The sequence below is a fragment of the Podarcis melisellensis genome (genome assembly GCF_964234715.1).
Source record: "Podarcis melisellensis genome assembly, chromosome: 13".
Taxonomy (NCBI): domain Eukaryota; kingdom Metazoa; phylum Chordata; class Lepidosauria; order Squamata; family Lacertidae; genus Podarcis; species Podarcis melisellensis.
Window position 1 is genome coordinate 16,339,683 of NC_138545.1, and position 27,109 is coordinate 16,366,791.

General features: G+C 45.0%; 2 protein-coding genes and 1 long non-coding RNA gene across 13 annotated transcripts in view; 1 reads left to right on the plus strand and 2 right to left on the minus strand.

The window, feature by feature from the left end:
• Positions 1 to 27,109, minus strand: part of LOC309353961 (uncharacterized protein) — a 122,191-nt gene that overhangs the window by 88,843 nt on the left and 6,239 nt on the right. The window contains exons 2-13 of one of the 10 annotated variants that reach the window (XM_081883611.1): positions 24,298 to 24,340; positions 22,623 to 22,918; positions 22,378 to 22,523; positions 20,743 to 20,807; positions 18,909 to 19,141; positions 17,959 to 18,218; positions 17,397 to 17,522; positions 17,084 to 17,225; positions 15,938 to 15,988; positions 14,871 to 14,940; positions 14,133 to 14,423; positions 10,916 to 12,536 (exon numbers count right to left, since the gene is read on the minus strand). In XM_081883611.1, coding sequence (XP_081739737.1) covers positions 12,524 to 12,536; positions 14,133 to 14,423; positions 14,871 to 14,940; positions 15,938 to 15,988; positions 17,084 to 17,225; positions 17,397 to 17,522; positions 17,959 to 18,218; positions 18,909 to 19,141; positions 20,743 to 20,807; positions 22,378 to 22,523; positions 22,623 to 22,918; positions 24,298 to 24,340 — 1,736 coding nt within the window. In that variant the 3' untranslated portion in view covers positions 10,916 to 12,523. Of the gene's footprint in view, positions 1 to 10,915; positions 12,541 to 14,132; positions 14,941 to 15,101; positions 15,223 to 15,937; positions 15,989 to 17,055; positions 17,226 to 17,396; positions 17,523 to 17,958; positions 18,219 to 18,908; positions 19,142 to 20,742; positions 20,811 to 22,377; positions 22,524 to 22,622; positions 22,919 to 24,297; positions 24,341 to 27,109 lie in introns of those variants that run through there. The other 9 variants (XM_081883609.1, XM_081883612.1, XM_081883613.1 and 6 more) reach the window with 9 other exon arrangements.
• Positions 586 to 2,524, plus strand: LOC309354029. Its single transcript, XR_014162156.1, has 2 exons — positions 586 to 2,324; positions 2,450 to 2,524. It is a non-coding gene; the product is annotated as an uncharacterized lncRNA (long non-coding RNA).
• On the minus strand, positions 4,298 to 10,473 carry LOC309353984 (uncharacterized protein). Of its 2 annotated transcripts, XM_081883663.1 has the most exons (4): positions 8,836 to 9,530; positions 6,968 to 7,022; positions 4,570 to 4,865; positions 4,298 to 4,485 (listed from the first exon to the last, which is right to left on the minus strand). In XM_081883663.1, exons 1-4 carry the CDS (start codon positions 9,374 to 9,376, stop codon positions 4,313 to 4,315), a joined length of 1,065 nt encoding a protein of 354 aa, XP_081739789.1. In that variant the 5' UTR covers positions 9,377 to 9,530; the 3' UTR covers positions 4,298 to 4,312. The 2 variants fall into 2 exon arrangements, with proteins under 2 accessions (XP_081739789.1, XP_081739790.1); XM_081883664.1 differs by lacking the exons at positions 4,298 to 4,485; positions 6,968 to 7,022 and having other exon boundaries at positions 4,689 to 4,865; positions 8,836 to 10,473.

Sequence of the window (27,109 nt, forward strand, 5' to 3'; positions counted from 1 at the left end):
CTCCATCCTGTGAGAATATATATATATATATATATATATATATATATATATATATATGCTTTATTCTTCATACTTGCATCTGTACATCAAAGACATACCTTCCTTATTTTACATAAGTCAAATTTGTCAAAACGAAAATCCAACAAAAGAATATAAGTCCTCCTACAATACATTTAATACATAAGCTTGACGTCCCATCCTTTCCCTGTTTTTCCACTCTAATAAACCTATTGTCTCAATATATTACTCATGAAATAATAATTTTCATACATATTTCATACATCTGTTTTCTCCCTTTTAACCTAAATTACTCACAGAGGTTACGCAAAGGCTGCTACCGAGTTCAGATTGCAACAAATGTTCTTTAAATATGTCCTTAGAGGTTCCCAGTTTGAAATGAACTCCTGTTTTGACTTTGATATTTTATCTTTTCTGAGAGACTGTCTAATTCAGCATATTCTACCAGCTTTAGTAACCATTCTTAGTGGCAATTTTGTCACTCTTCCAACCTTTTGCTATAAGTACTCTTGCAGCAGTGGTGGCATACAGAAAAACTTCTTATCTTCCTAACAATGTCTGGACCTGTAATGCCCAATAAAAATTATTCTGTTTTTTTCAGAAAAGTTACAATTTACATTGTTTTGAGCTCTCTCTCTATACATCATTCCAAAAGGTCTTAATCTTTTTACATACATGTGGAAGGGAGTTCCACCTGGTTCTCTACATCTCTAGCATGTATTTGGAACATTTTTGTACATTTTGGAAAGTTGACAGGGGGTTAAATACCATCGATATAGCATCTTTTGGAGGTTCTCCCTTAACGTAAAACATGCCGTAAATTTCCAATTAACTTTCCGTAGGTGTTGCCATTGGCTCATCTCTATGTTGTGGCCAAAGTCTTGGGCCCATTTAATCATTGCTGATTTGACCTCCTCCTCCTTGACTTGCAAGCCAAGGAGGAGTCAGTATGCTTCAGAAAGGGTTTTGGTCTTTACTAGGTCGGATTTGAATCTCCGTCGCAAATCCTTTCTTTTTATCATTTTAAAAAGTTTCAAATAATTGATAATATTGAAACCAATCTGACACCTGGTCTCTTATTTCTTGAATTTTTTAAACTTTTAACTGGTTTTCTTCTTCTTTTAATAATGATTTATATACAGGCGAATTTCTGTTTGTGTTCTTCCTTCTCACTGCAAGTGCTTCAGTTGGTGAGACCCACCAAGGCACTTTTGGTTCAAGAAGGTCTTTATAGTTTCCCCAGACCATGTAGACGGATTTTCTGATATGATTCAAAAAGTTGCTGTGAACTCTGACTTTCCCATAACCCAGGTAGGCATGCCAGCCATTCCTGTTGTTATACCATTCCAGGTCTAACAATTCCGGGTTTTTGAGTGTGCACTACTCCTTTAGCCAGGTGAGACAGGCTTCCTCATAATACAATCTTAAATTGTATTACGGGACAGGGAAAAGCCTCCTCTGTCCTTAATATCAATTAAGATTTGATGTTTAATTTGAGGTCTTTTCCCTTGCCAGAATATCTACTCTTTTAGACAATTTAAACAAACCAAATCGTAATACAAATTTAGAACAGGTAATGCCAATCCACCTCTATATTTATCTATTAAAAGTTTATGTTTAAATCTTGGTTTTTTATACTGCCAAATAAATTTTGATAGGTCTTTTTGCCATAATTTGAAACAGCCCTTCCCTCCAATGATTGGTATAATTTGAAATAAAAACATCATTTTAAGCAACACGTTCATTTTTACTACTGATATCCTGCCACAGAGTGATAGTCTTAACTTATTCCAGATCTCCAAATCTCTTTTAATTTCATTCCAAATTTTTGTATCATTGTCCTTAAATAGGTTACTATTTTTGTTTGTTAGCCATATTCCCAAGTACTTAGTTTTGTTTACTATTGCCAATCCTGATATCTTCTGTAATTCTTCTTTTTCCTGCACAGGTTTCTCCCTATTAACATTTAGGGATCTTCCTCTTTCTGTTTCACTTTAGACAGATCACACTAACACACACTGCCCACATGAGTATCCTGAGATCCCTCTCGGCAGCCATTCTCCCTCCTCACACGCAGAAAGAGAAGCAGAAAGACAGTTGAAAAAGACAGTTACTGGAATAACAGTTGGAAGAGAATGGAATGCCTCTCTCATGTGACCCACAGCGAAAGGAACGCGTGCGCCCCTTAAAGTACACAGTCATTTAACATAAGAAAACATCTCCATTCCAGGAAATGGGAATGCACTGCCACAGAATAGGTCTTCAAAGAGGCTCTAGTCTGTGTTCAGATGGACTCATTCTGTCAAGTTCTTTGTAGTCACCCTCTCTCACGTTTAATCATTACCAGCTCCCTAGAGAAGCAGGCGGCTGGTTTGGCTCCAGTTCCTGAGCAGGGACACTCAGAAGTAATCTGTCTGGCTGTGTCTTGCAGATTTGGAATGAAATGTCTCAACAACAGCTATACACAACAGCCACCACCAGAACCTTAATTGCAATAAACTGGAAAGGGGCAAGGGTTCCAACGAGAATGGAATGACAGAATAAATTACTAGAATATGAATAAATGGCACAATTGACTTGAGAGGTAATACAAAACAATCATTTGTTCAAAAATGGGACATGTTTAAGATATATTAACAAAAATATAACAGCGGTGTGACACCTATGGCTGCATTTGAGTGACCCTTGTGTAAAATAATAACAAAGAAATAAGAGAAATTGGTACGATATGTTGTAAGAATGTATTAGAAAATATAAATAGATGAAAGTAATAAGTACACTCAATATTAGAAATGTTAAATGCACTGGGAGTTGATGGGAAGTCTATTACACTTTAGTAAGAATGTTGAACTAAAGAGATTGTATAAGATCAAATCTTTTTATCTGTATATTTACATAAGATTACTTACATAAGATCGTTTTTTGTTTGTTTTTTGTTATTTATGAAACTCAATAAAGCATTGAATTGGAAAAAAATAAAAATAAAAAATACTTTTTTTTCACCCCAAGTGCTCAGAAAAATCTGTCAAAATCTTTCTACTGTAGCACCCTGCTTGTGGTTAACGCTTAGCTGGAATGAAATAATCAACGCAGCAATAGAGAAATTAAAATAATAATTTATTTGTCAGACAAATAAATGAGAGGCACAGTGGTATATGGTTACCAAGCTCTGGCCTGGGCTCCTGCCATTATGGCCAGCACTTATATTCCCTCAGCCCAGCCTCCTTGCTCCTCCTTTGGCTGCCTCTGTCCAATCAGCCTGGTTGAAATTCTCATTGGCTGTTTGCTAGAACCAATCACAAAAGATACACCCATTTCATATTACCTTTTATGGGAGACAAAAGCTATATATTCTTCTATCTATAAATGACAAATAAGTAGTCATTTATCTTACATTTATCTCAACAAGGAACCTTAATTACCAGCTCACCTCTTGCCCTCCTTGCCCTATTGCCCTCCAAAACAGATGGTTTAATAGTTTTAAATTTTTATCTTAAACAGATGTCAAGGATCTTGAGTTTATCATTGAAAGATCTCCTTCTTTTGGAGGTCTTTAAACAAAAGGCCTGACAACCATATATCAGGAGTGCTCGATGGCGTCACCTGTCTGGCAGGGGGCTGGACTCAATGGCCCCTGTGGTCTCTTATAACCATGATTCTATGAAATAAGAATCTAGCATAAGGTTTTAATATTTCTTTCTTTCTAGATCCTTTGCATAATTACATTTAAGCTAATATATTTCATACATTATCATAAATAACCTTTTAAAAGGAAAAGAAATCTTCTCAAAGTATAAAGGAACAGTTTACAGCCTCAAAATAAAATAGGAAGAAATCTCTTCTTCTGTTTACACCCCATTTTCCAGCCAGTTGCTTTCTTTTCCATTTGCTCTTGGCCTTTTTAACCTTAGGAAGAAGATATGGCTCATTTTACTATTTGCCAAGCTTAATTTGTAGGGTCAGTGTAACCTTGCTCTTAGCCTGTAATTCCCTTTTTACAACTTTGAGAATTGTTTTCTGCTATAAATCAAGGGGGCCCTTGTCCAGGAGAATAAACATCTTGCCAAGGTTCTTAGGCAGCTGGTCTTCTGCCTGGCATGAAACATTTGAAAATCTTTAAGCTCATTTTAAAATACAGATCCTGATTAATATATAAGCTTTGATAAAAATGCAGGCTGTGATTAGATGCCTCACTACAATTTCTACTTTTAGTTAAGTATTTTTATTCATTTACTTGATTGGGTGGAGGCAGCTGCCCCCACCCCACCCCCACCCCCAGTCTGGGCCCATCTGTTCAGCCACTTACCTCACTGGGACACAGCTTACACACAACACTTTCCCCACAAACTGCTGGGTTTTCCATCTTGCTGCTTCTTCCTTCCTCTGCAAATAGGGGAGATTCTGACTTCAGCCCTGAGGGGCCTGACGCCTTGAACAATTTTTTACCTGAGCCTGTAAAAGACAATTCTTTACCTGACACGACTGTTGCAAGGAGGAGGAAGGTAGTTGAACTGTCCTTGAAATTCAGAAAGTACTCTAAGTCAAACTCACCATGTACTGCAACTAGCAGAATCTGAATGGAGCCTGGATATTTCCTTTCTACTTGTTCCAGGAACCAGCAACAAGTTGCCTCCCCCCTTTCCTGGATCATATTCAGCAATTTTTGACATTCCTCCCTGAAGTCTTTCTTTGCTTTCCACAAGTCCCTGTATTCTTTTTGTGTGATAATAAAGCCATAGTATAATTCATGTAAAAAGAATTCTAGGTCCTTTTCAATAATTTCAAGTAATTCTTTTCTTCCCTTGCAGACTATTTCATCACCAGTGATAATGACTCCTTCCAGTGACCTGTGGCAAAAACATTTATTTTATATTAGGCATTGTTGTGGGCAGAGAATTAGAGCTTGATTAGGATACAAGCTGGGGCTTAATTTTTCCACCCCTAGTATACTGCTTTCTCTCATCCTCTGAGAATGTTGAGCTCTGCTTTTCCTTTGCAATGTGAAAAATATATTGATTTAATCCACACTGAAAAGAAAGCATGATGTAATTTGCCACCCCTTTTTTAATGGCCAAGAATATACACAGTATTCATGACACATTTTGCACTCCTCTCTAGGTTTCATCCAAGGCAGGCGCCCCTGCTGACTTTGTTATTATACGTTCTACATGCAGACACAGCCAGGCTGCCCACGAAGAGGGGGGGAGGTGTCGGGGGGGGAGACATACCTGGACCCTCCTAAGAGGGGTGTCAAATCTGCCGGCCACTGCCTCTGTGACCAGCTCTTCCGCAGGCCCTCTTGCTGCCTCTCCTTCTCCACCGACCGCTAACTCACCACTTCCTCCTCCTCCTCCTCAACTGCACATCTGCCCTTCCTTGCAGGTCTCTATTTTGAAAATGGAAGTGTTACAACTTCATCCACACCCCTAAGGAACAAGGAGGGCAAAGTTGTAATAGAGTGATTTTCAAAATGGAGACCTGAAAGGAAGGTGTGTGGCAGGTGGTAGGTGGGGGTGAAGCTGCGCTGGTGGCTTGAATCTGCAGCAGGGACTCAAACCAGTCAGCTGCCTCTCTTGTCCATACTCTTCCATCTTCCTGAGAAAGGAAGATGCAGCAGCTGTGCCTCCCCCTCATCTCTGGGCTATGGTATATTATTATTATTATTATTATTATTATTATTATTATTATTATTATTATTATTTTGATTGGTCTTGACTGTCAGGTCCAGCTCTGCCTCCTCTTTCAGGTAAGGCAGCCTCCTTTCCACCAGTAGAAGGCAAAAGCCATTTCTTGGGGCGGGGGGAGATGACAAACAGGCAACTCAAGGTTCGATTTTAGGTTTTTCTAAAGGTGAAAGAGGGAAAACCTTTTTCCCCAGGGCAGCTATAAATAATGGATATTAGAAATATACTGGCAGGATAATGGGGCAGTCTTTCTAGCAGAAAGAAAATTTGGCTTGCTTATCTACCAAGTTAATAAGAGGCTTCAAAGCGACTCATTAGCTTGACTGCCCATCTTCCAGAGCCCACCACCCACAGATCTGGATTCTGTATACATTTAGGGGTTGAATTTGAAAAGGGGGGGTAGTGTCTGCATGTATGTACATAACATGCATTGTGGAAAAAGATTGCCACCTCTGGTTAAAGACCCCTCTTAACTGCATGAGATTTCCCATTTCTTTTTCCTCCTCCATGAGAGGAGCAGAAGCTGATCTAGGAAGGATGCTTCTAAACCAGAGTCCTCTCTCGCCTCAGCTCCCTCCTTCAGTCACAATGGTTGCTGCATCTTTGGTGGCTCTCAGATTTCCTTTTCCATCACAACTTGGCTCAGACCCCTGGCCCAGCACTGCCCCACCCACAGCCGGGCAAGGGTCTTCCTGGCCACTGATGCTGCTCCTGCCACTGCTTATCACTGGTTGGGCTGCTGAGAAGGAAGGCAAGAGGGAAAGAAAGGAGACAAGTGTTTTCCGTGCGTGTGGGTGTGTGCATAAAGAGAAAGAGAGAGAGCCCCTTAGCAAACTACAATTCCAGGGGGAGAACCAATTTGATTTGCCTCAGGCGCCGAAATGTCTGGGGCCAGCCCTGCATGCAAACCATGCTGCACAATAATAAGCAGAAGCTTGAAGTCATAGAAATGGCTGAGCCGTTGCCCTCTGGACTCACACACAAGCCTCTCCTCAAGGCTGCTTCTCCCGTTCCCCCATCCATCAGGTTCCTGAGGACCACTGAACTACTTGTGTCTCTTTACTAGTACACCAACATCGCCTAGCAACCCCGTTCCTAGGAAGTGATACTTATCACCAAATCCCTTAGCACTGTCCATTCCAGTGACACATTTGCCCATCCTGTTTCCTGGATGAAGCTCCCTCCCAAGCTAAGATCTGATTCTCACACCATCCAATCAATGCTCTTCCACTGTAAGCTGCAAGTAGAATTGCAATAGGACTTACCACACATTTTTCTTTCGTACATTCCTCTGCATATCAGGGGGCATGACACTGTCAACTGTGGAGAGGTAAGGGAGAGGTCAAAACTGGCCGTTTTATCCCTGCCCCCAGCAGCCTTTTGCTATATTTAATTGGCACCAGTGCATTTCTTGCTGGGTAAGCACTTTTTCCTTTAACCATTGATGTTTGTGTGACACTAGCCCTTTGGGATATCATACTGTGAAATGTATATGAGAGAAAGAGTAGGGGCCAATGGTCAGTTGACACTTGACAGCTCTAGTTCCGACAACAAATGAAGTAGAACAAGTGCTTATTGGCACCCCTGCTGTTTAACATTTATGTAAATGATGTAATAACTAGAACTAAAACAACCAGAATTTTTTCCTGTTACACTTTTATCCCATAAGGTATCCATCTTGCTATATACCGGGAATATGGTGCTATGAGAACAAGCACGTGGGTATGAGGGGATTACTAAAGAACTTTAGTAGTTTGTCCTAACAAAGGTTTGAATATAAATTATTCCAAGACAAAAGCTGTAGTATTTGAGGCACAGCCTGAGAAGCATAAATGGTTCCTAAATGAACAAATAATTGAACAAGTGAGACATTTCAATTATTTGGAGATTTGTTCTCCGATAAAAGTACTTGGTACCATATAGCAGCACTTAGGCCTTGAAGACATCAAGATCTGCACAAGCAATTCTTAATTTTACCAGAAGCAAAGTTGGCACTGAGAACAAATAATGGTTTAGGTGCTCCCACAGTTAACGTATTGGGGAGAAATTAATATCTAATAAGACTACTCGGTTTATCCCCCCCCCAACTCCAGCAGCTAGTATTAGAGCAGAAACAGGAACTATGCCAATACAGTGTCAAATTCCTATGGTCTTATTTAGGTATTATTTTAAACTCCGTAATATGGAAGACTTTTTGTGGAGCAACAAAAATTACAACAGAAGATTTCTTGGGAGAGATGTGTGGCTCGGGCACGCTGCAGGCTGATTTGAAGGAAGGTTAACCGAAAGTTTATTGTGGGGTGGAAACCCAGTTCCTTATTTATAATAATCATCTGACGTCATCCTGTAATAATGGGCATGCAGCATGTTCAGCAGACAGCCATTTGGAGACTGTGCTGTAGTGGCAGAATTGAACAGAAAATCCAGGGAACTTGCTTATACCATCATAAAGCATGGAAATTCCTCCTCCTCTTCCTAGTGCAATCTATTTGCAGGACATTCAGCAGGCAGCACTTCCAGCTGGATGACCAGGGAAGAGCCATGGCTCAGTGGCAGAACACCTGCTTTGCATGCAGAAGGTCCCAGGTTCAATCCCTGGTGTCTCCAGGTAGGGCTGTGAAAGACTCCTGCCTGAAACCCCGGAGGGCCACAGTCAGGCAAGATTAGCAATCCTGAGCTAGATGGACCATGAGGCCCATTTGGGACCTTCCTCTGTTCCTGGCCTGCAAACCTTCTGAACTTACAGGCCTGATTTAATTTTTTTGCAGGGCTCAAGCAGGAAAGAAAAAGGACTTTCCCTTCTACAAAGGGACAAGCTCTACCCGAGTCCAAAAAACGGCCTGCCCTTGTACTTAAGGCTGATTCTTTGCTGTTCTGTGTGTCCTAAGGGCGCTGAAGGTATTTCTAATATTTTAAGCAATAGCAACCAGACGGTTGAAACATACCAAATTGTTCCATATGCGCGAAATGCCTGGCGCTAAAGTAAAGATACTTCCAAACATTCCAAGCCCATGGTTGTTTTTCCTTCCCTCCTTCACGGCTGCAGCTCAGCGCTGGGCTGGCGCAACCAGGCAAGGAAAGATCTGCTGTCAGACTGAACGGCTGCGAAGGTCAGGATCCAGCAAAGACTTACGTTTCCTGACGGAGAAGAGGAGACTGTCCGCCTCGTACTCGCAGCCAACGGCCTTCAGCGCATCGGCCGCTACCTCTACTGCGTAAGTTACGCCGTAGTAGCTGAGCAGCAGGTCTCGGAGGCGAGAGGCGCCTGCCTTGTGCAGAGCCTCCTCGGGGATGCGGACGAAGCCCTCCTCGAGCGGAATCTCGCGCACTTTGCGGCGGAATCTCCGCCGCTCGTCCCGACTCAACGTCCACAGCGAGAGTTGCAAGGCGCGAACGACAGGGAGCAGAGCGAGATAGAGATTCTCCCGCTCAGAGAGAGACTGCGGGGCGACCGACTGCTGCAATCGCCACGTGTTGGGGTCCCTGTCGCCGTCGTCGTCGTCGCTGCTACTCTGGAGCAAACCCTTGAGGCATCGGGACGTCTGCAACTTGAGGAGGGGATCCACCTCCCTCTCCCCCTTCTTCTCGGTGGACCGGCCGGCCTCTTTCGCCTTCAGCTTCTCGCCTCCTTCCTCCAGGGGCTCCTTCGCCAAGGGGTATTCGGGGGTCGCCATGGCGCCCCTGCCTAGAGGAAAGTCTCGCCCCGCGGCAGAGCCGGAGAGGCGGCAGCGTCCGAAAGGAGGAAGAAGGAAGCGGGCGACGCCCTCGGGGAAGCGGCTCCTCGGCGGGCGCTTGGCGGGGGCGGAGACTCCCGAGGTTTCCTCCCGTCGAGCAGAGAATCAGCGCCGGATCTGGAAAGGCGAGAACGTGGGAAGGGCCTTCCCGGCGCTCCCAGAAGACTGGCTGGCTGGCAGGCGGGGGGGGGGGGGGCGGAACGGCTAAATGAAAACACGCCGCTTCCTTCCAAGTTTGGCTCAACTTCTAATCGTGTATCAGCCCGGAGCATCTCCCTCCCTCCTCTCCCCTTGTTGCCAAAACGAGCACATCCGCCCTTGCTGAACCGCAGGACCCAGAAGGGCAGAAATGGAACCGCCAGGTGAGCAAAGAAAGAGGGTGGAGCGCGCCTCTTTCTCAGCGCAGAAGGGAAGCCCTTGGCCGTCGCCTCTTCCTCGGAGAAGCCAAAGTGGCTGCCCACCTTCTGGCTGCGGGATCCCGAAGACCGTCGGCCGGTGCAGGACTGGAGCAACCAGGGGGGCCTAGATGAAGTAAAACAAGAGAAATACTTAACTGAACAATCACGTCGGTTCTGCCCCCCTAACAAAGGTCCACCCCCCAAAAAATATAATAATCCTGGCAACGCCCACGCGCCGGTGCCTGAAGGACCCCCTCGAGAACTTGGAGAAAGACGAGCTGCGGAAGTTCAGAGGGAAACTGAAGGCAATTCCCATCGATGGATGGCGCTGAAGGAGCGGGTGCCACAAACGCACATGCTCCGGCTTCGCTACTACACGGAGGAAGACGCCCCACACCTGACATCCCAGATCTTCAATGGGATTAACTGCAGCATAGGAGCCAGGGCCCTTTGCACCCCCTAAAATATTTGAGAGGGCCAGATCCACCTCCGAGGTTGACAGTCATTGCCATTCAAAGGATGTGATCTTGTGATCGATTACGTGGGGCAAGGCTTACCTAAACCCAGTGGCGTAGTGTGGGTTGTCAGCACCCGGGGCAAGGCAAGTAATTTGCGCCCCCTAACCCGTGGATTTGCGCCCCCTAACCCTAACCCCAGATGTAGCGCCCGGTGTGGCCGGCCCCCCCTGCACCCCCCACTACACCACTGCCTAAGCCCCCCCCCCACATATTTAATTCAAGTTGGCTCCCCTGAACTGCAGCGACCAGGCACAGGCTCCAGGAAGTGGATTGGACTAGGGATAGGAAGGAACTCCCCCAAGTTCTCTGGTCGGTCGGTCCTGATCAAATTATCTGGATCTGTAGGGAGCTGGTTAGAGGGGGGCTTTCTTCGATATCTAGTGCAGGTGCCCAGAAATCTTGGGTGGACTTCTGTGCATCCCAGACTATTCCTCTCATTTCTTTCACATAACCAAATTCCCATGATGAAGTGTACCAAAAATTGAGAGAGACTTCTTGGACCAGTTTCCTTTTGATGAAAGAATATTGGAAGCTTATGCAGGCCTAATGAAAAGGACAGAATGTTATTGGTAAAATATCTTTATTACAAAGTACTTTTATTTACAATGTACAAACTGGAAAGGAGAAATGTTAGGAAGCCCTAAGGCAAACCAACTTGGAGTCACCACCACCCAGGAAGTTTGGAGAAGGACAGGCTGGCTCTCTCTGGCTTCATCTCCTGGGATTCTGTTCATCTCCTGGGATTGAAACCTGCTCCTCCTCCCAAGATGTACATCTCGCAGCAAGAGAAAAAGTCCTGTCAGGAAAGGAACATGCACTGAACTGCAGCCTCAGGAGGGACTTTGCTCACCAGAGGCACTGTGCTTAGTGAATGAGACAGCACTGCTGTGGTATGTCAAACACAAGAGGAGTTAAGTACAACATTCCTAGAGTGAACGTTTACACAAGGGGAGGAATGTTTGTCCAGCCAGCAGGTAAACTTCCTCTGCATGTGACTAGAGGTGGGTGTGGCCTCACCCGTGCAGGTAACAATAGCACAGGGCAGGGCAGCCATCTCTCTCTCTCTGACTACTTTAGTTGAAGAAGCAACATCTGCTTAGCCAAAGATGCTCTCTTGGCTTCCAGCTTCCAGCCAAGAGAGGACAGAGGGACTGTCTCCTTATGGGATAGTTTCAAGGTATATGTTACTTTTCTAAGCTAAGTCTGCCTTCTGGGATACGATTGTGAACAGAATGTGAGTAAACTCTTTTTATACTTTGATAGAAGACTGTGTCGTGTCTTTTCTTTTATAAGGGAATAAAGGGGGAAATACCAGAACTGCTTTGTGTGGCTCATTGGTATTTCCCTGGAGGTCTGGAAATTGAAGCTCTGTTGGGAAAGGCTAGGAATTTTGTGGGAGAATTCTTAAGAGCTCAATGGGCTAAAATTCACAGTGGGTAGCATGATGAAGAGGTGGATCTAGTGTGCGGCAGCTGTGAAAAAGTCCAATTCCATGCTGGGGATCATTAGGAAAGGAGCTGAACTTAAAACTGAATATCATACCATTTTGCAAATCCATGGCCAACCACATTTGGAATACTGTGTACAGTTCTGGTTCCACACCACAAAAAGGACATTGTAGAGTTGGGAAATGTTCAGAAAAGGGCAAGCAAAATGATTGAGGGGATGCAGCAACTCCCATATGAGAGAGGCTGCAGAGACTGTTTAGAGAAAAGGTAAGCGAGGACATGATAGAAGTTTATAACATTATTCAGGGCGTGAGGAAAGTGGACAGAGAAATGTTTTTATCCCTTTCTTGGAATGCTAGAACCAGTGAGCAGCCAATGAGGCTGGAGGTTGGAAGACACATGACAGATAGAAGTCCTTCACATAGCGAGCGCAGAGTTAGACCATGGAACTCATTTCCATAGGAGACAGTGCTGGTCCCCAACTTGGGTGGTTTCAAAAAAGTTACTGGACAACTTCATGTAGGACACGGCTCCTTGGCTTGATGGCTGTGCTCTCCCTCCTCAGTCAGAGGCAGAAATGCTTCTGAATAGCAGTTGCTGGAAGCCACAGAAAGGGAGCGAGTTTTGCACTTGCAGGTTTCCCACAGCCATCTGGCTGGCAGCGGTGAGAACAGGATGCTGGCCTGATCCAGCAGGCTCTTCTTAAGTTCTAAGGCACAGGTTTCAGCATGAACTACTTCCTGGAGGAAGGAAAAAAGGGATCATTGAGTACATGTGTGAAGCAATTAAATACTGTCAGGATATGAAGGGAAAAGAAGCCCCCAAATTTCTAAAGTGTGGGAAACCTTTGGCCCTCCAAATGTTGCTGAACTACAACTCCCATCATCCTGGGCTCCATTGGCCAAGCTGGCTGGGGCTGATGGGAGTTGGTTCAACAACTTCTGGAGCTTCAACGGTTACCTGCTCTTGGTCTAGAGAATGATCTTTAACTTCAACTTTGGGCCCTCGGATGTTGTTGGTCTACAAGTTCCATCACCCCCAGCCAGCTTAACCTGATCTCAAAGATGGTGGGAGTTGAAGTTCAGCAACATCAGGGGACCCAAAGTTGAAAAACAGCTCTAGAATGTTCCAAGTGGTGGCCTATGCAGGTAATCCTAAAGTATGTCGGTGGGTGCAGGCAAGGGGTTCAGGAAGTTAGAAAGGGCAGGTTTTACCTAAAGTGAGAAACACATCCCTAAATTTGTGAGAAGCTTCACTGATGTACCTGTTCCCAGGCAGAGCAAGCTGTTCCCTCATCATGTTGTAGCAAAACTCCCAAAACTGGGGAACATGAGACCATGTGAATCAGGGGTAGTCAATATGGTGCCCTCCAGAAGATGCTGGACTACAACTCCCATCTTGCGTGACCATGGGAAGTGCTCTTCTGTAAGCCTCAGATCTGAGGGACACAAGACGAAGGGCTGATCGACACCATTTAAGTGCATAAATTCCTCCAAAGAATCCTGGGAACAGTATTTTATTTAGAGCATGGTGTATTTCAGCCCTGTGAAAGGCTAAACTACAGTTCCCAGGATACTTTGGGGGAAGCCACATGCTCTAAATGTGCATTAAAAATGTGGTGTGGATGCACAACTAGATCCATGTCTTCATATCCCCAACAACATTGCCCCAGAGCAAACAGCTTTTGTATGTACAGCAGCGGTAGCCAACATAGTGCCCTAAGTAAACTGCAGGACTACAACTCCCATCATGCCTGATCTTTAGCAGTGCTGGCTGGGACTGATGGGAGCAGCAGTCCAACCCCTCTAGGGAATCCATATTCTAGCAAGGCAGCACCTACACTCTGGAACGGTTTGCCCATTGACAGCTGTCTTCTTTGTACTATGCTCAGTGCCTGCTAAAAAAATATTTGTTTAGGCAAGCCTACCCAGATACGTAAAGCTGACACGTATTTTAAGAGGTGATTTTATTTTTAAAATTATATTTTAGCTGCTGATACTATTAACATTTTGAAATTTTTTAAGCTCAACTCATTTTAAACTTCTGACTTTTAAAAATAATATTTTTTGTTTTATACAAATAGCTTAGAGATTTGTTTCTTATAACTGAGCATTACACACATTCTGTTAAATAAAAAAGATAAGCCAACTGCTGAAGGGCACCAGGTTGGTTATCCCTGATGTAAGGTTTTTATCCTCTCATCCCCATTGCCCCCATGAAGAGATTATCAATCCACCACTCTGCATTTGCTGGGGGGGCGGGGGGGGCAGGTGGCACTCCATTTGCCTTCCATCCTAGCAAGTTCTGTGAGCTAGAATTCCTTCTTTCTTACTCAGTCTCAGAGAGGGAGATGAGCCTCTCTGCCTCAGGCCTGCAGTTGATGGCTCTGAGCACCTCAGCCGCCACCTGCACAGCATCTTCCATGTAGAAACCAAGCAGCAGCAAGCTCAGGTCCATGACATCCGCATTCCTTAGCCTCCCTCGAGGGATGTTGTCATAGCCACCCCTGATGGGGGAATCGCTGAGATTGAGCTTGAACCTCTTGAGTTCATCCTCATCCAGATTCTCCAGGATGGACACCAGACGTTCTCTGATGGTCCTCACCTTCACTCTGCACTGGCGCCTCCAACAACAGGAAAAGCAGACACAAAACAAGAGAAGCTCAGCAAAGGGATATGGGAAGGAACTACATCATCAGGAGGTCCTGTCACTTTCCATGACTGTGACTGACACTGAGGGAGGGGAAAGAGGGGTGGCCTGAAGCTGCTTTGAAGTTTAGAGAGCCATCTTTGATCAGTGATTCGAGGTCCGAGCAACACAATGCTGGGATTGGAGCTAAACCTCCTCCTGCTCTGAGGGGAGCCTTGCATGCAACCGATATGTAGAGAGATAGCAATTTAGCTTCTGTTGACCGTACACATTTGCATGTTCCTGCTCCTCCAGCAACAGCAGTGCAGCCGATGCCTAAACAGCACCCCCCCAAACATCTGCTGTCTGCCTGTGGCAGCTGCTGTTTTGTCCCTAATAGCTGGACTGGCTTTGTGTGAGGAAAGAGAATGTCAAGCCCTACCTGCTTTCCACACCATGTCCTGAGTCAGTGCTGCTGGAAGCAGCATGGGTCAGAGTGCAGCAACAAGCACCTGGAAAAGAGAGAGAGAAAGTTTATGGAGAGGTATGAAACAAGGAGGGATCACAGGGAAATGATAATGATGGAACGTGAACCAGTAGAGGACCTTCGGGTCACAAATTACAGCAGCGTTGTGTGTGACACCAAAATTTTGCACACTCACACGCTTCTCACCTTCCATTCTACATCATAGTTGTAGCAGGGGTATAGCGTGGGGGTCCCAGGGGGCCATCGCCCCGGGTGAACAATTTTTGGGGGGTGCAAACCAGGACTGCCGGCAGGGTCTGCTGCGATACTGTAGGGAGAGAGAGGCCATTCTGCCAGCATTTAAATCCATGAAAACTACCCACAAGGCCCCTGTCCTTGGAAGAATACCACCTTTTTGGACTCTGTGTCACATATGTTACTCGTTATAGTCTTACACTACCCCTTCATAACACAATTTCCAAAGTTGGCTCACAAGGAAAAACAGAGCAACAAACACATACATTAACATGCAATTAGAAAAATAGTTTAACAACTGACACTCAGCTGAAAACTAAGAAGTCCAGGCTGTAAAACATACAGGGAGAAATTAAATGTCGCCTTCTGTGACCTTTCCTGCTTGCCAGACAGAGCTATCCCTCCCCAACAGCCAAGTACACACACTGCACCCTTTCTGGCTGTTCTGAGGGTTCCCCTTGACCCTCCAAAGTGCATTTGAGGGAAGTGGCGGGTGAAGGGAGGAAAGCCCAATTGAAGTATTGTGAGCATTTGCACTGGATTCTGTTAGCACACTGGGTGTGCTGAATCCAAGCCAAAGCTGTTTCTACAAAATTTAGCTGCGTGGAAAGAACTTCATCTGGCACCAGAGGAGACTATAAAGCAATGGGGAACCTGCACCGGAAGGCGATTCCCTAACATTACAAAAGTGACTTTTCTATGGTACTGTATCACCAGCCACTCTGTGCTGCCATTGGGAGGAAGGTGGGATTTAACTACGAGGAAGTAAGTAATTAAAACCTGCAGACCTTGCTCTGAGCTTGAAGGAGAAGACGTCATCTCAGGAGACTTTAACTCTTCTGAAAGAGAACAGGAATGAAGCAGTCACCTCCAGTAACACGAGATGCTCATAGAAGTCGGTGGTCCAAAGTAGTGCATCAAAAACTACTTACATGTGGCTTCCAAGCACAGCATCTCCTGAAAATGGGTCCCCCCAAGGCAAAAACCTTTATTGACCAGCGCATGAAGGATATTGAGCAGCAGAATAATCTGGCCTATATTAAGAAATTTAGTGCTTGGTACGCTTATCTGCCCCCCTCCCACTTTGATTTTCGGGCACCTTATTTGTCTACCTTAACCATTCCAAAACTCAGACGGGCCTTTACACTGGCCAGACTAAATATGTTACCCTCAGCTGTTCTTGAAGGTAGATATCAAAAAATTTCATTCGAGAACCGGCTCTGCCCCTGTGGAGCTCGCTATGTAGACTGTGTCACACGTTCTCTTGTCTTGCTCCCTATATAAAGATCTCAGGGACGAGACCATCACGCCACTCCTATCTGCCATCCCGGGCCGCTCTTGTGAAGCCAAATTGTTCTCACTCCTAGCCGACCAGAACAGCTCGACAACAGAGAAGTTTGCCAAATTTATCGAGAGAGCAATGAGACTGAGAGCAGTGTTGTCACCCGGATTCCTCGCCTAGGATCTTATTATTATTATCATTACGTTTTATTATTATTATTTTATTACCTCTGCCAAGTTTTAAGTACTGAGATTATTAATTTATCTGCATCTGGTTATTATTATCTTTCTCCCTGTCCTGACCATCCCTCCGAGGTTATATTTATAATCTTTCAATTTGGCTGGTCTATTTACTTAACCGACCTGGAACAATCTACCAGAGAAAAGGCCGCTGCCCATGGGACAGAGGGTCATGGATGAATGATAATCCAGCTTCTACCTAGGGTTTTAATAGGTCATAAGATTTTATGGTAACTATATTCGTAATGTATTTTTGTCGCTGTTTGTCCTTTGATGCTATGGCCTGTCGGCTACGCAAATAAAGTCTATTCATTCATGAAGCAGTCAAAGAGGGAATGTGACTGGGGTGTCATTTTCCATCCGGCCTCCCCAATTATGGTCAAACCTTCCGATCTTCCTCCAATCCAACTCACTTTGTGTCACATGGGCTTCCCAGATGAGTTCATTTGTGCGCTTGTCCATCACACTGAAGTTGAACATGTCTTGCATTTGCTCAGCAGACAGTTCCACGTACTGCTGCATCTTGTCAGCATCCAAATATTGAAACTCCACTTCCTGTGGGGGAGCATAAAACCTCCTTATGTGCAAACAAGGCTTAGCCCAGTTGACCAGTCCAAGGGAGTCAAATTAAAGGGTGAGGGGGATCCTGGTGGAGTCCCTCCCGTTCTCATCCTTCACAGCCATGGCTCTGCCCTAGCAAAGCCATTCATCATCTTTGTGTCTCACCTTGGGACAGACTCTGACATCATTTGTCTCCACAAAGAAGCGACAGCCAATCGTCAGAGGCCTCAGGGTCCAGGGGGGTTTGTCTATTCTTTGTGAAGGGCACTGTACTTCATGCTCATGAACCGCCTGGGAAAGGCAAAGAAGGGCACTTCTGAGTTATGCAGGAAAGATAACCAATTTCTGGAAGACTGGATCCCTACCCCTTTCTTGGCTTTGTTGCAGCATTTAAGGCAGGGATAGGGAACCTGCAACCTTCCAGATGTTATGGTTCAGGAATGATGGGTTTTGTAGTCCCAAAACATTTGAAGGGGCACAGGATCTCCATCAGTGATATAAAAAAACTAAACCACTTCGGTAGCAGAGACCAAAATATGGGTAGGTAATTTGATGTTGGCTAGCAGTCTGGTAAATTAGTTCAAGCCCAACAAAAGGAGATACAGTTCATAAACCATGACACACTCTGATGCATAATTTTGTATAGCTACTCTGTCAGGCTTCCTATGGTCAAGCAAAAGATCCAGGACGTCTGGAATACCAATCAGAGTTGCAGAATCCTGCTTACCTTTGTTATGGAATGGTCATTGGGCAGAAGGTACAGGTGGAATGTTGGTGGCTGGAATTGAACCATTTGATAGAGCAGTGCTACAGTGTGCACTATTATCTTCCGCTTAAACCATGACCATGATGTTTTCAAAATGGCTCCACGTGGAGAGAGGTTTGGGTTTTCCAACACAACATGATATGGCCCCACTCTGTCTGGCTTCTCTAGACTCATGCCGCCTTCCACAAAATGTGCAATGAGGACTTGGGAACCATCTTTACCTGGAAAGGAGCAAAAGAAAAAACAAACAGACATGATACAAGTGGGAAACTGTGGAGCCGTACACCAGGAACTGGAGTCAAGAGCAGGTCAGCAATAAAACACCCAGTGTCAGCGAAGTCAACCCTGCACTGCAACTCATTCCGTTACATCTAGCCCCTATGAGGCTGTTCCCTAAGGCTCTTTCTCCCCCAGGTCCTTCCCAAAGCGATCTGAATTGCAAAACTATGTCTGTATTTGCTCTGCCTTCTTCATACCACTTCTGATTCTGGGAGACGAATGGAGAAAGGAGCAGGCTGCAAAAGGAGGGGGAGGCTGCCCTGACTTCTTTAGCAGCCTGCCTCACATCTGTCTCCTAGTCCCCCTCCTCTCCAACCTCCACTTCTGCCTCCAATTTTGCACTGCTCTCGGTCACAGCCTCTTCTTGCTCACTAAACCCTGCTCCCTCTCCAACCTGCAACACCACCTCCTCCCAGGCTGCTCCCTCTGATCCCTCGTCATTGTCCCACCAGCACTCTCCTGGCTCTGAGCCTTCTTCCCCTGGGGGTTCCCTTGGGGGTTCCCCAACTGGTGCCTCCCACTACTCCTCTGCAGCCAGCCTGGGCATGACCTCCCATGAGTTTGGATGACAGAGCTCATCACTGCACCCATCCTGTTACATGCAATATTTATTTTGTTGCAAGCTTTTTTACCTGCCATACCTGCAAGACACAAGAAGTGAGGGAAGTGAACAGCTGCCACAGCCTCTGCTGGATCTGCTTCAATGTTGATCAAAGGCCCAGCGACAACCCAGTCCTCTGTGTTCTGTTCGGCCAGGTGCTTAGACCATGAATCAAAGTGGTAGGTGATGGTGACAGCTCCTCTCACCTCAAATATGACATCAGTATAAAAGCAAAGGAAGGATCCGGCCTTCGTGAAGCACAGCCTGAATGCCACAAAGGGGAAAATGGAAAGAGAAGTGGATTGAACACCAGCTGGACACCCTCTGCATCTTCCTGATGGGAAGCAATCCCCACCCCAATCATATTTGACCAGAAAATCTCAAAGAAACAATAAAATGGGTTAGAGCACGGTTCTGATCAGTGTTATTCTTCTAGAAAGAGATGCTGCAACTCACCATGAACGCTTCCCTTCTTCTCTTATAATGGCCATGGCGCTCACCTGAGAGGTGCTGGAACTCAGTTCTGGTGAGGTCCAGATGAAAAAAGCCCTGGAGCTGATAATGCCAAGGTTTCAAGTTTGATCCCTGTATGGGGCAGCTGCATATTCTGGCATTGCAGAGGATTGTACTATATGACCCTCAGGATACCTTCCAACAATCCTATGATTCTATGAAGATTAGGAAGAGACCTACGCACACTTACACCCCTATGGAAAGCGGGGTGTAAAAGAGTGAAATGGAGATGTGGAATATTAACCCCAAGATCACAACTGAAAAGTGGAAAACCACGAGCTCTTTGTGTGAGACATTTAAAATGCAGTCAAACCAACGATTTGTCTTTTGCTAGATAGGCGCATGAAAGGGTTTTACCGTAAACTTGCTAGCAAGAGCTCTGTGAGAACACCCCCTTGTGCCCAGGCAGGAAGTGGGCAAAACTATATCTCCTCCTCTCTGCCTGGGCACACCTTCTTTCTGCTCTTCTCCATGTGCCTGCAATGTTGCAAGATCTGATAAGTCTGAGCTCCTTTATTTAAAGAGTAGAAAAACCTTTTCTCCAAACTTACAGATTTCACTTTCCTCACAATCTGCTTTGGCTTAGACATCATTTTGTCATGCTAAGCCCATTCCTCAGAGGACGGGGGATATAAACAATTGGATTTAAGCAACACCAATGTTGAATCGTAATGTTTTCCCAGCTCTGTTCCTGAGAACCCAAGAATGCAATGTGCAAGTGACAGATTGTCAGGATGCTGTCAGCAACACCCAGCTATTGCCCAGAAAATTATCGTAACAAGGGAATATTTCTTACCATCCTTTTTTATTCAATATTTACAGAGAGAGGCTATACAACCCAGTCTCTTCAATAATGGCGTTGTCCCAAGTGAATCTCCACACATCCCATCTATCCCTCTTCCTCATTCATCACTTCTATTGGTGCTGTCTTTGACCTCTTAGTTCTCCTACTTTAAAGGCTCACAGGGTTCTGGAAGATGGAATGTCTGGAATGCTTTCTAATGACAACATGTTAGCTGTGTGTTGCTCTCCCATGATTTCCCAACTTTCCCTCTCATCTGACTCTGAACTGTGACCTCCCTCAACCCCGTTCTAAATCTATACTGTCTTCCTCTTCCTCCTCCCTGGATGGTTCGGGGGGGGGCGGTCTCCCCCACTCCTCCTCTGCCCAGTCCCTGACACAGATGTAGTTTGGGAACGTTTTAGAAAGGACCACCACATATGATGATTGTGAAACCTTCATATGCCAAATGTGCTCTGCTGAACACTTCTCTGAAACCCCAAAAGATATTCAATGTTCAACTTTCCCTTAAAGGAGAAAGCTTTGAAAATCTGAGAGAGACATTGCTCACCTGTATCTTTCACAACTCATTTCTGAGTCCAAAAACACCTCTGGTCTGATTGTTTCTGGAAGATCCTGCTACAAAATAATTTATCATTAATATGAGCGCCAGACCCCTTTCCCACCTGAAATCAGGACATTCCTGTCTGTTTCTAACACCCAAACGACCACACCAAGGAGCACTGCTTGAGGTCAAACCCACAAATACAGACCACTAATGGCTCTTTTAGAGCTACTTTCTTCTACATTCATTTTGGCCATAGTAGTTCTCACTCAGGTCTGACCGTTTCTTATGAAAGGTTTTTTTCTTTCACCTCAGTGGCATTCTCCCTGTTCCTTACAGAGAGCCCCTGCACAGGTTTCTCCCTATTAACGTTTAGGGATCTTCCTCTTTCTGTTTCACTTTAGACAGATCACACTAACACACGGCCCAAATGAGTATCCTGAGAACTCTCTCTTGGCAGCCATTCTCCCTCCTCTCATGCAGAGAGAGAAGCATAAAAACAGCTGAAAATGATATTTACTGGAATAACAGTTGGAACAGAATGGAATGCCTCTCTCATGTGACCCACACTCAACCAATCACATGAGAGATACAGTGAAAGGAAAAGAAAACCTAAGAAAACATTCCCATTCCAGGAAATGGGAATGCACTGCCACAGAATAAGTCTTCAAAGAGGCTCTAGTCTGTGTTCAGTCAGACTCATTCTGCCAACTTCCTTGTAGTCACCCTCTCACACGCTTATTCATTACCAGCTCCATAGAGAACCGGGCGGCTGGTCTGGCTCCAGTTCCTGAGCAGGGACACTCAGGAGTAATTTGTCTGGTTGTGTATTGCAGATTTGGAATGAAATGTCTCAACAACAGTTGTTTAAAATTACCATATTATTCGCTCCATAAGACACACTTTTTTCCTCCTAAAAAGTAAGGGGAAATGTCTGTGTGTCTTATGAAGCGAATGTGTGGTCCCTGGAGCCGAATTGCCCAGGGGCAAAAAGCAATTTGTGCTTCTTTTTTTTAGAAAGAGGAAAGGGGGCGTTGAAACAAAGCCGCTGAGCAGCTGATCAGCAAGCGATCAGGAGAAGAGATAAGGGACTCTAGTGATAAAGGAGGCTGTCTGGGAGGGGGGAGGTAAAAGCACATAGATCCTCAGGATTTTTGCATTGGGTCACCCCAAATTCTCCAGCAGATCACATAGCATGTCCATGGCTACAGCCTGCACCAAAAAGACCACACAGCCACTGTTTTGTGTGGCCGCAATGGCACAAAAACATGGTTACAAAGCATGGATCCATATGGATCCTCAGGATTTTTGCATTGGGCTACCCCAAACTCACTGTCAAATCACATATCATGTCTGTGGCCACAGCATGAACCACAAAAATCATACATCCACTGTTTCATTCAGAATATTTTTTTTCTTGTTTTCCTCCTAGGTGCGTCTTATGGTCAGGTGCATCTTATGGAGCAAAAAATACGGTACTTTGTTTTTTGTTTTTGTTTTTTTTACTCCAAGTGTTCAGAAAAATCTGTCAAAATCTTTCTACAATTCCTACTTTTAGTTAAGTATTTTTATTCATTTACTTGACTGGGGGGAGGCAGCTGCCCCCTCCCCCGGTCTGGGCCCATCTGTTCAGCCACTTACCTCACAGGGACACAGATTACACACAACACTTTCCCCACAAACTGCTGGGTTTTCCATCTTGCTGCTTCTTCCTTCCTCTGCAAATAGGGGAGATTCTGACTTCAGCCCTGAGGGGCCTGTCTCCTGGACCAATTCTTTACCCAAGCCTGTAAAAGATAATTCTTTACCTGACATGACTGTTGCAAGGAGGAGGAAGGTAGTTGAACTGTCCTTGAAATTCAGAAAGTACTCTAAGTCAAACTCACCATGGACTGCCACTAGAAGAATCTTAATAGATCCTGGATGTTTCCTGTCTACTTGTTCCAGGAACCAGCAACAAGTTGCCTCCCCCCTTTCCTGGACCATATTCAGCAGTTTTTGACTTTTCTCTTTGGAGTCTTCCTCTGCTTTCTGAAAGTCCCAGTATTCTTTCGTTGTGATAATAAAGCCATAGCACAATTCAAGTAAAAAGAATTCTAGGTCCTTTTCAATAATTTCAAGTAATTCTTTTCTTCCCTTGCAGACTATTTCATCACCAGTGAAAACGACTCCTTTCATGGACCTGTGGCAAAAACATGGATTTTATTTTAGGCATTGTTGTGGGGAGAGAATTAGAACCTGATTAGGATACAAGCTGGGGCTTAAGTTTTCTACCTCTGGTATACTGCCTTCACTGATCCTCTGAGCATGCTGAGATCTGATTTTCTATGCAACTTGGAAAACATGCTGATTTATTCCACACTGGGAAAAAGCATGATGTAATTTGCCATCCGTTTTAATGGCCAAGAATATACCCAAACCAGTCAGCTGCCTCTCTTGTCCATACTTTTCCATCTTCCTGAGAGAGGAAGATGCAGCAGCTGTGCCTCCCCCTCTCCCCTCTGGGCTAGGGTATTATTATTATCCAGCTGATTGGTCTTGGCTGTCAGGTCCAGCTCTGCCTCCTCTTTCAGGTAAGGCAGCCTCCTTTCTACCAGCAGAAGGAAAAAGCCACTTCATCTCAGGTTGCCTCCTCCATCCCAGCCTGCCTCAGCCCCCCTGGTCCCAGCATCACACCCCCCACACCCCCACCCGATTGGATTTTGTATACATTTAGGTGTTGGTTTTGAAAAGGGAAAGTGTGTGCATGTGTGTACATAACATGCGTTTTGGAAAAAGATTGCCATCTCTTGTTAAGGACCCCCCCTGGATTGCATGTGACTTCTCCACTCTTTTTATTCCTCCTTGAGAGGAGCAGAAGCCCCAGCACTGCCTCCCCCCACAGCAGGGCGAGGGTCTTCCCTGCCACTGATGCTGCTCCTGCCACTGCTCGTTGCTGGTGGGGCTGCTGAGAAGGAAAGAAGGTAGGAGGGAAAGAAAGGAGAGAAGTGACTTTCCCCTGTGTTTTCACACACACACCCTTAGCAAACTACAATTTCTGGGGAAACACCCACTTGATTTGCCTCAGTCACTAAAATGTCTGGGGCCAGCCCTGCATACAAAGCATGCTCTATGATAATACGAAGAAGTTTGAATTCAGAGTATTATGGTTTGCATGTGATGTCATGTGGTGAGAGGAAGCCTGATGGGATCTGTCACAACAGCAGGGAGGGCCTGAAGGGGTCCACCACAGCAGCCCATTGGGGCCAGTCGAAGACTTGAGTGTGGCCAGGATTTATTTTAGGGGGCAGGCTTTATGTTGGGGGGACAGAACTGAGTTCTCTTGGACACAACAGATCAATTAGTTGAGTTTTTTTATTATTTACTTGATTGGGGGGGCAGCTGGCCCTCTGCCTACTCCCATGGTCACGGGCACAGAATATTGAGGGGACCCAACCCGCTCCTTGAAATTTGGGGGGTTGTCAGTCCCCCGTCCCCCTTGCTTATCATCGAATCCCTTAGCACCATTCGTTCTAGCAACACATTTGTCCATCCTGCAAACAGAATTGTGTTGGGACTTACCACACTTTTCTCTTTCTTTCATTGCTCAGCATATAATAATAACCTGTAGGGAGGTAAGGGAGAGGTCAAAATTGGCTGCTTTATTCCCCCTCCCCCTGCCCCCCAAACAGTCTTTTTCTATATTTAATTGGTGCCAGTGCATTTCTTGCTGGGTAAGCACTTATTTCCTTAACCAGTGACTAGGGGTGTCACACTAGCTATTTGGGGGGTATAGAATATTCTCCACAAACTGTAAATTCTAATGTAAGAACTAGTTTTACAACCTACATTTTAAAAATCTAGTAAAAATTAAGTCAAGCTGTGATATTGCCAGTAATGCAAGTAATGAATAATGAATTTTTTGATCCAGTTACATTACTGGGCAATGTGTCATTCACCATTGGCACTTCTGAAATGTGAGCTACAGAAAACATTTTTTTGTTTTAGTTTTAAAAATGCTATTCATTTAAATTTGATGAACATTTGAATTTGTATGTATTTCAACTATATGTAATAGCCTTTTTTTCTATTTTGGTGTGACCTTATTCTTAGCAATTGTATACCCTTGGCCATACAGTGTGATTTTTTTTTTTACAGAAAGTACTTTTAATGCTTTATACACTTAAAGTACCCACGCCTATACAATTATGTGTAACAGCATGTGAGGTGACATGTGAGGTGGACTTATTTATTTAGCAAAAAGGAATAGGAAGAGACAGAGGAGAAAAGCTTGCATATGTAGCTCATAAAGTCCTAGAAGAGAAGAAAACACAGCTTCTAACAAGCTCATTGAATTTTACACAACCATCAACTTTGTTCTATGATCTCGCAGATGATCAGTGTGGAGCTGAAAGCTCTGCTATCAGTGGAGACAAACATGGTGACTTATCCTCTTAAGATGTTTGAGGAGTCAATATAAATTTATAAGCATTTGAGACTTGTTACTTAAAGCCTATTTTTTGAATAAATTTATTTCTTGTCACAATGTATCAGTTATAATTTTAATATGTTGTGTGTTGCCTTACTTGTCTAAAGGTAAAGGTAAAGGGACCCCTGACCGTTAAGTCCAGTCACAGACGACTCTAAGCAGATAGTAATTTGCATTTCTGATGTTATGTAACTTGTCATTGCTGATTATTTGTGTTTTATTTTCCAGAAATAATAGCATTTATTTTAAACTTTATATTGATTTTATTAGTGTTGTACAGTACTGAAAATACTGCACCATGTAGATATGCTTATTAAAGAACGTACTCATATAGCAGACCTGAGGGTATTTTTAATATTCCTTTTACTTTAAAAGCTACATTTCATACATACACTATGGAGGGTTGTAGCCTTTGCAGATGGAGCCCTCACGCTTTCCTGCTCCCAGCGGTCTGCTCTCAGCTACTTTAGCAGAGTGTGCACAGCGTAGAAACTGTTGCAGTGTGTGTGTAATAAATCAGGCTGCACGCACGGTGTCTTCCTTATCTTCTAAAAGTCTTTATTCGTGTAGAAAAACAACTCATAAATCTCCTCCTGGCGACAAAGCGCACATCTTGCTTCTCTCTCTGTTGCTGAACGGAACAACACTGAGTCACAGGAAACACTCCCTCAGTATACTAAACCACGCCTCAGAATGTGAGACGTCACACAGAACTTCTTAACCCTGTAAGTTCTGATTCTCTCCACACCCCCTCTCGCCTTGCATTCTGAGAGGAGAACCGTGAACACACACTTACAGACCTCTGAGCGTTCAACCCCTTTTTCATTGCCTTTCGCCCCTTCCTGGCATCTTTTCCAGGCAACTGTTGAACCTCCTCAAAACTCTCAGGTTTGCACTGTGCGAAACCAACCCACGCATTGGTGACCTGAAACCTCTCAGGTGGAATTCCTTTTGTTGCCCGAGATGATCGCCTGGGCACAAACTGAGGTGCTTCTTTTGACCCACTGGGGCCAGCAAGTGTGTCTTCTTCATCAGACTCCCCCTCTGACTTGACCCATCTGTGAGCTTTCTCCATTATGCTAACAGGAGATGAAGGCTCACTCTTGGACACTCCTTTAACAACCTGTGGAGACGCCCAATCCTGTTCTGGACCCTGATCATGGACCTGGTCCTCATCATCAGGTTCAGCCTCTGGCTCTCCCTCCTCCTCAGAATCAGACAGATAATCTGAGTGAATGTCAGGACTCGCTTTGCGCCTTGCCCAACCATCCTGCTCACAGAACTCAGCATGTTTACTGATCAGAAGCTTGGTCTGATCACCTTCTGGATATGCAAACCTCCACCCCTTTGTCGCAGGTTCATACCCACAGAAGATCATTTCCTGGACCTTTGGACCACCCTCCTTCTGCCGAGACATTGGTACCGGCACCAAGGCTTTCGTACCAAATACCCGGAGGAAATGCACCTGCGGTTTCTCTCCGTGGAGTGCAAAATACGGGGTTTCACCTACCACTGAATTGTAGGACCTGTTCGTCGTAAAATTCGCAGCTTTCGTCGATTCAGCCCAAAAGCTTTGAGGCAAACCAGAGTCACTCAGTTGAATCTGTGCTGCTTGAACCAGAGCTCTACTCCTAAGCTCTGCCACCCCCCTCTCCTGAGGAGAAGTCACCTTGTGATGTATCCCTCTCTCGTGAAAGAAACTCTTTAGGGCAGACCCAGTGACCTCTGAACCTCGGTCACTCCTGAACCCCTGCACCTTGGCGGAGAACCGTAGTTCCACCTCCGCAATCCAATCTTTGATCAGTTGCGGTGCATCCTCTTTCCATTTCAACGGATATACCCATGCGTTCCGGGTAAAATCATCTGACAGCGTCAGCACATACCTGGCCCTGCCCAGACTTGGCT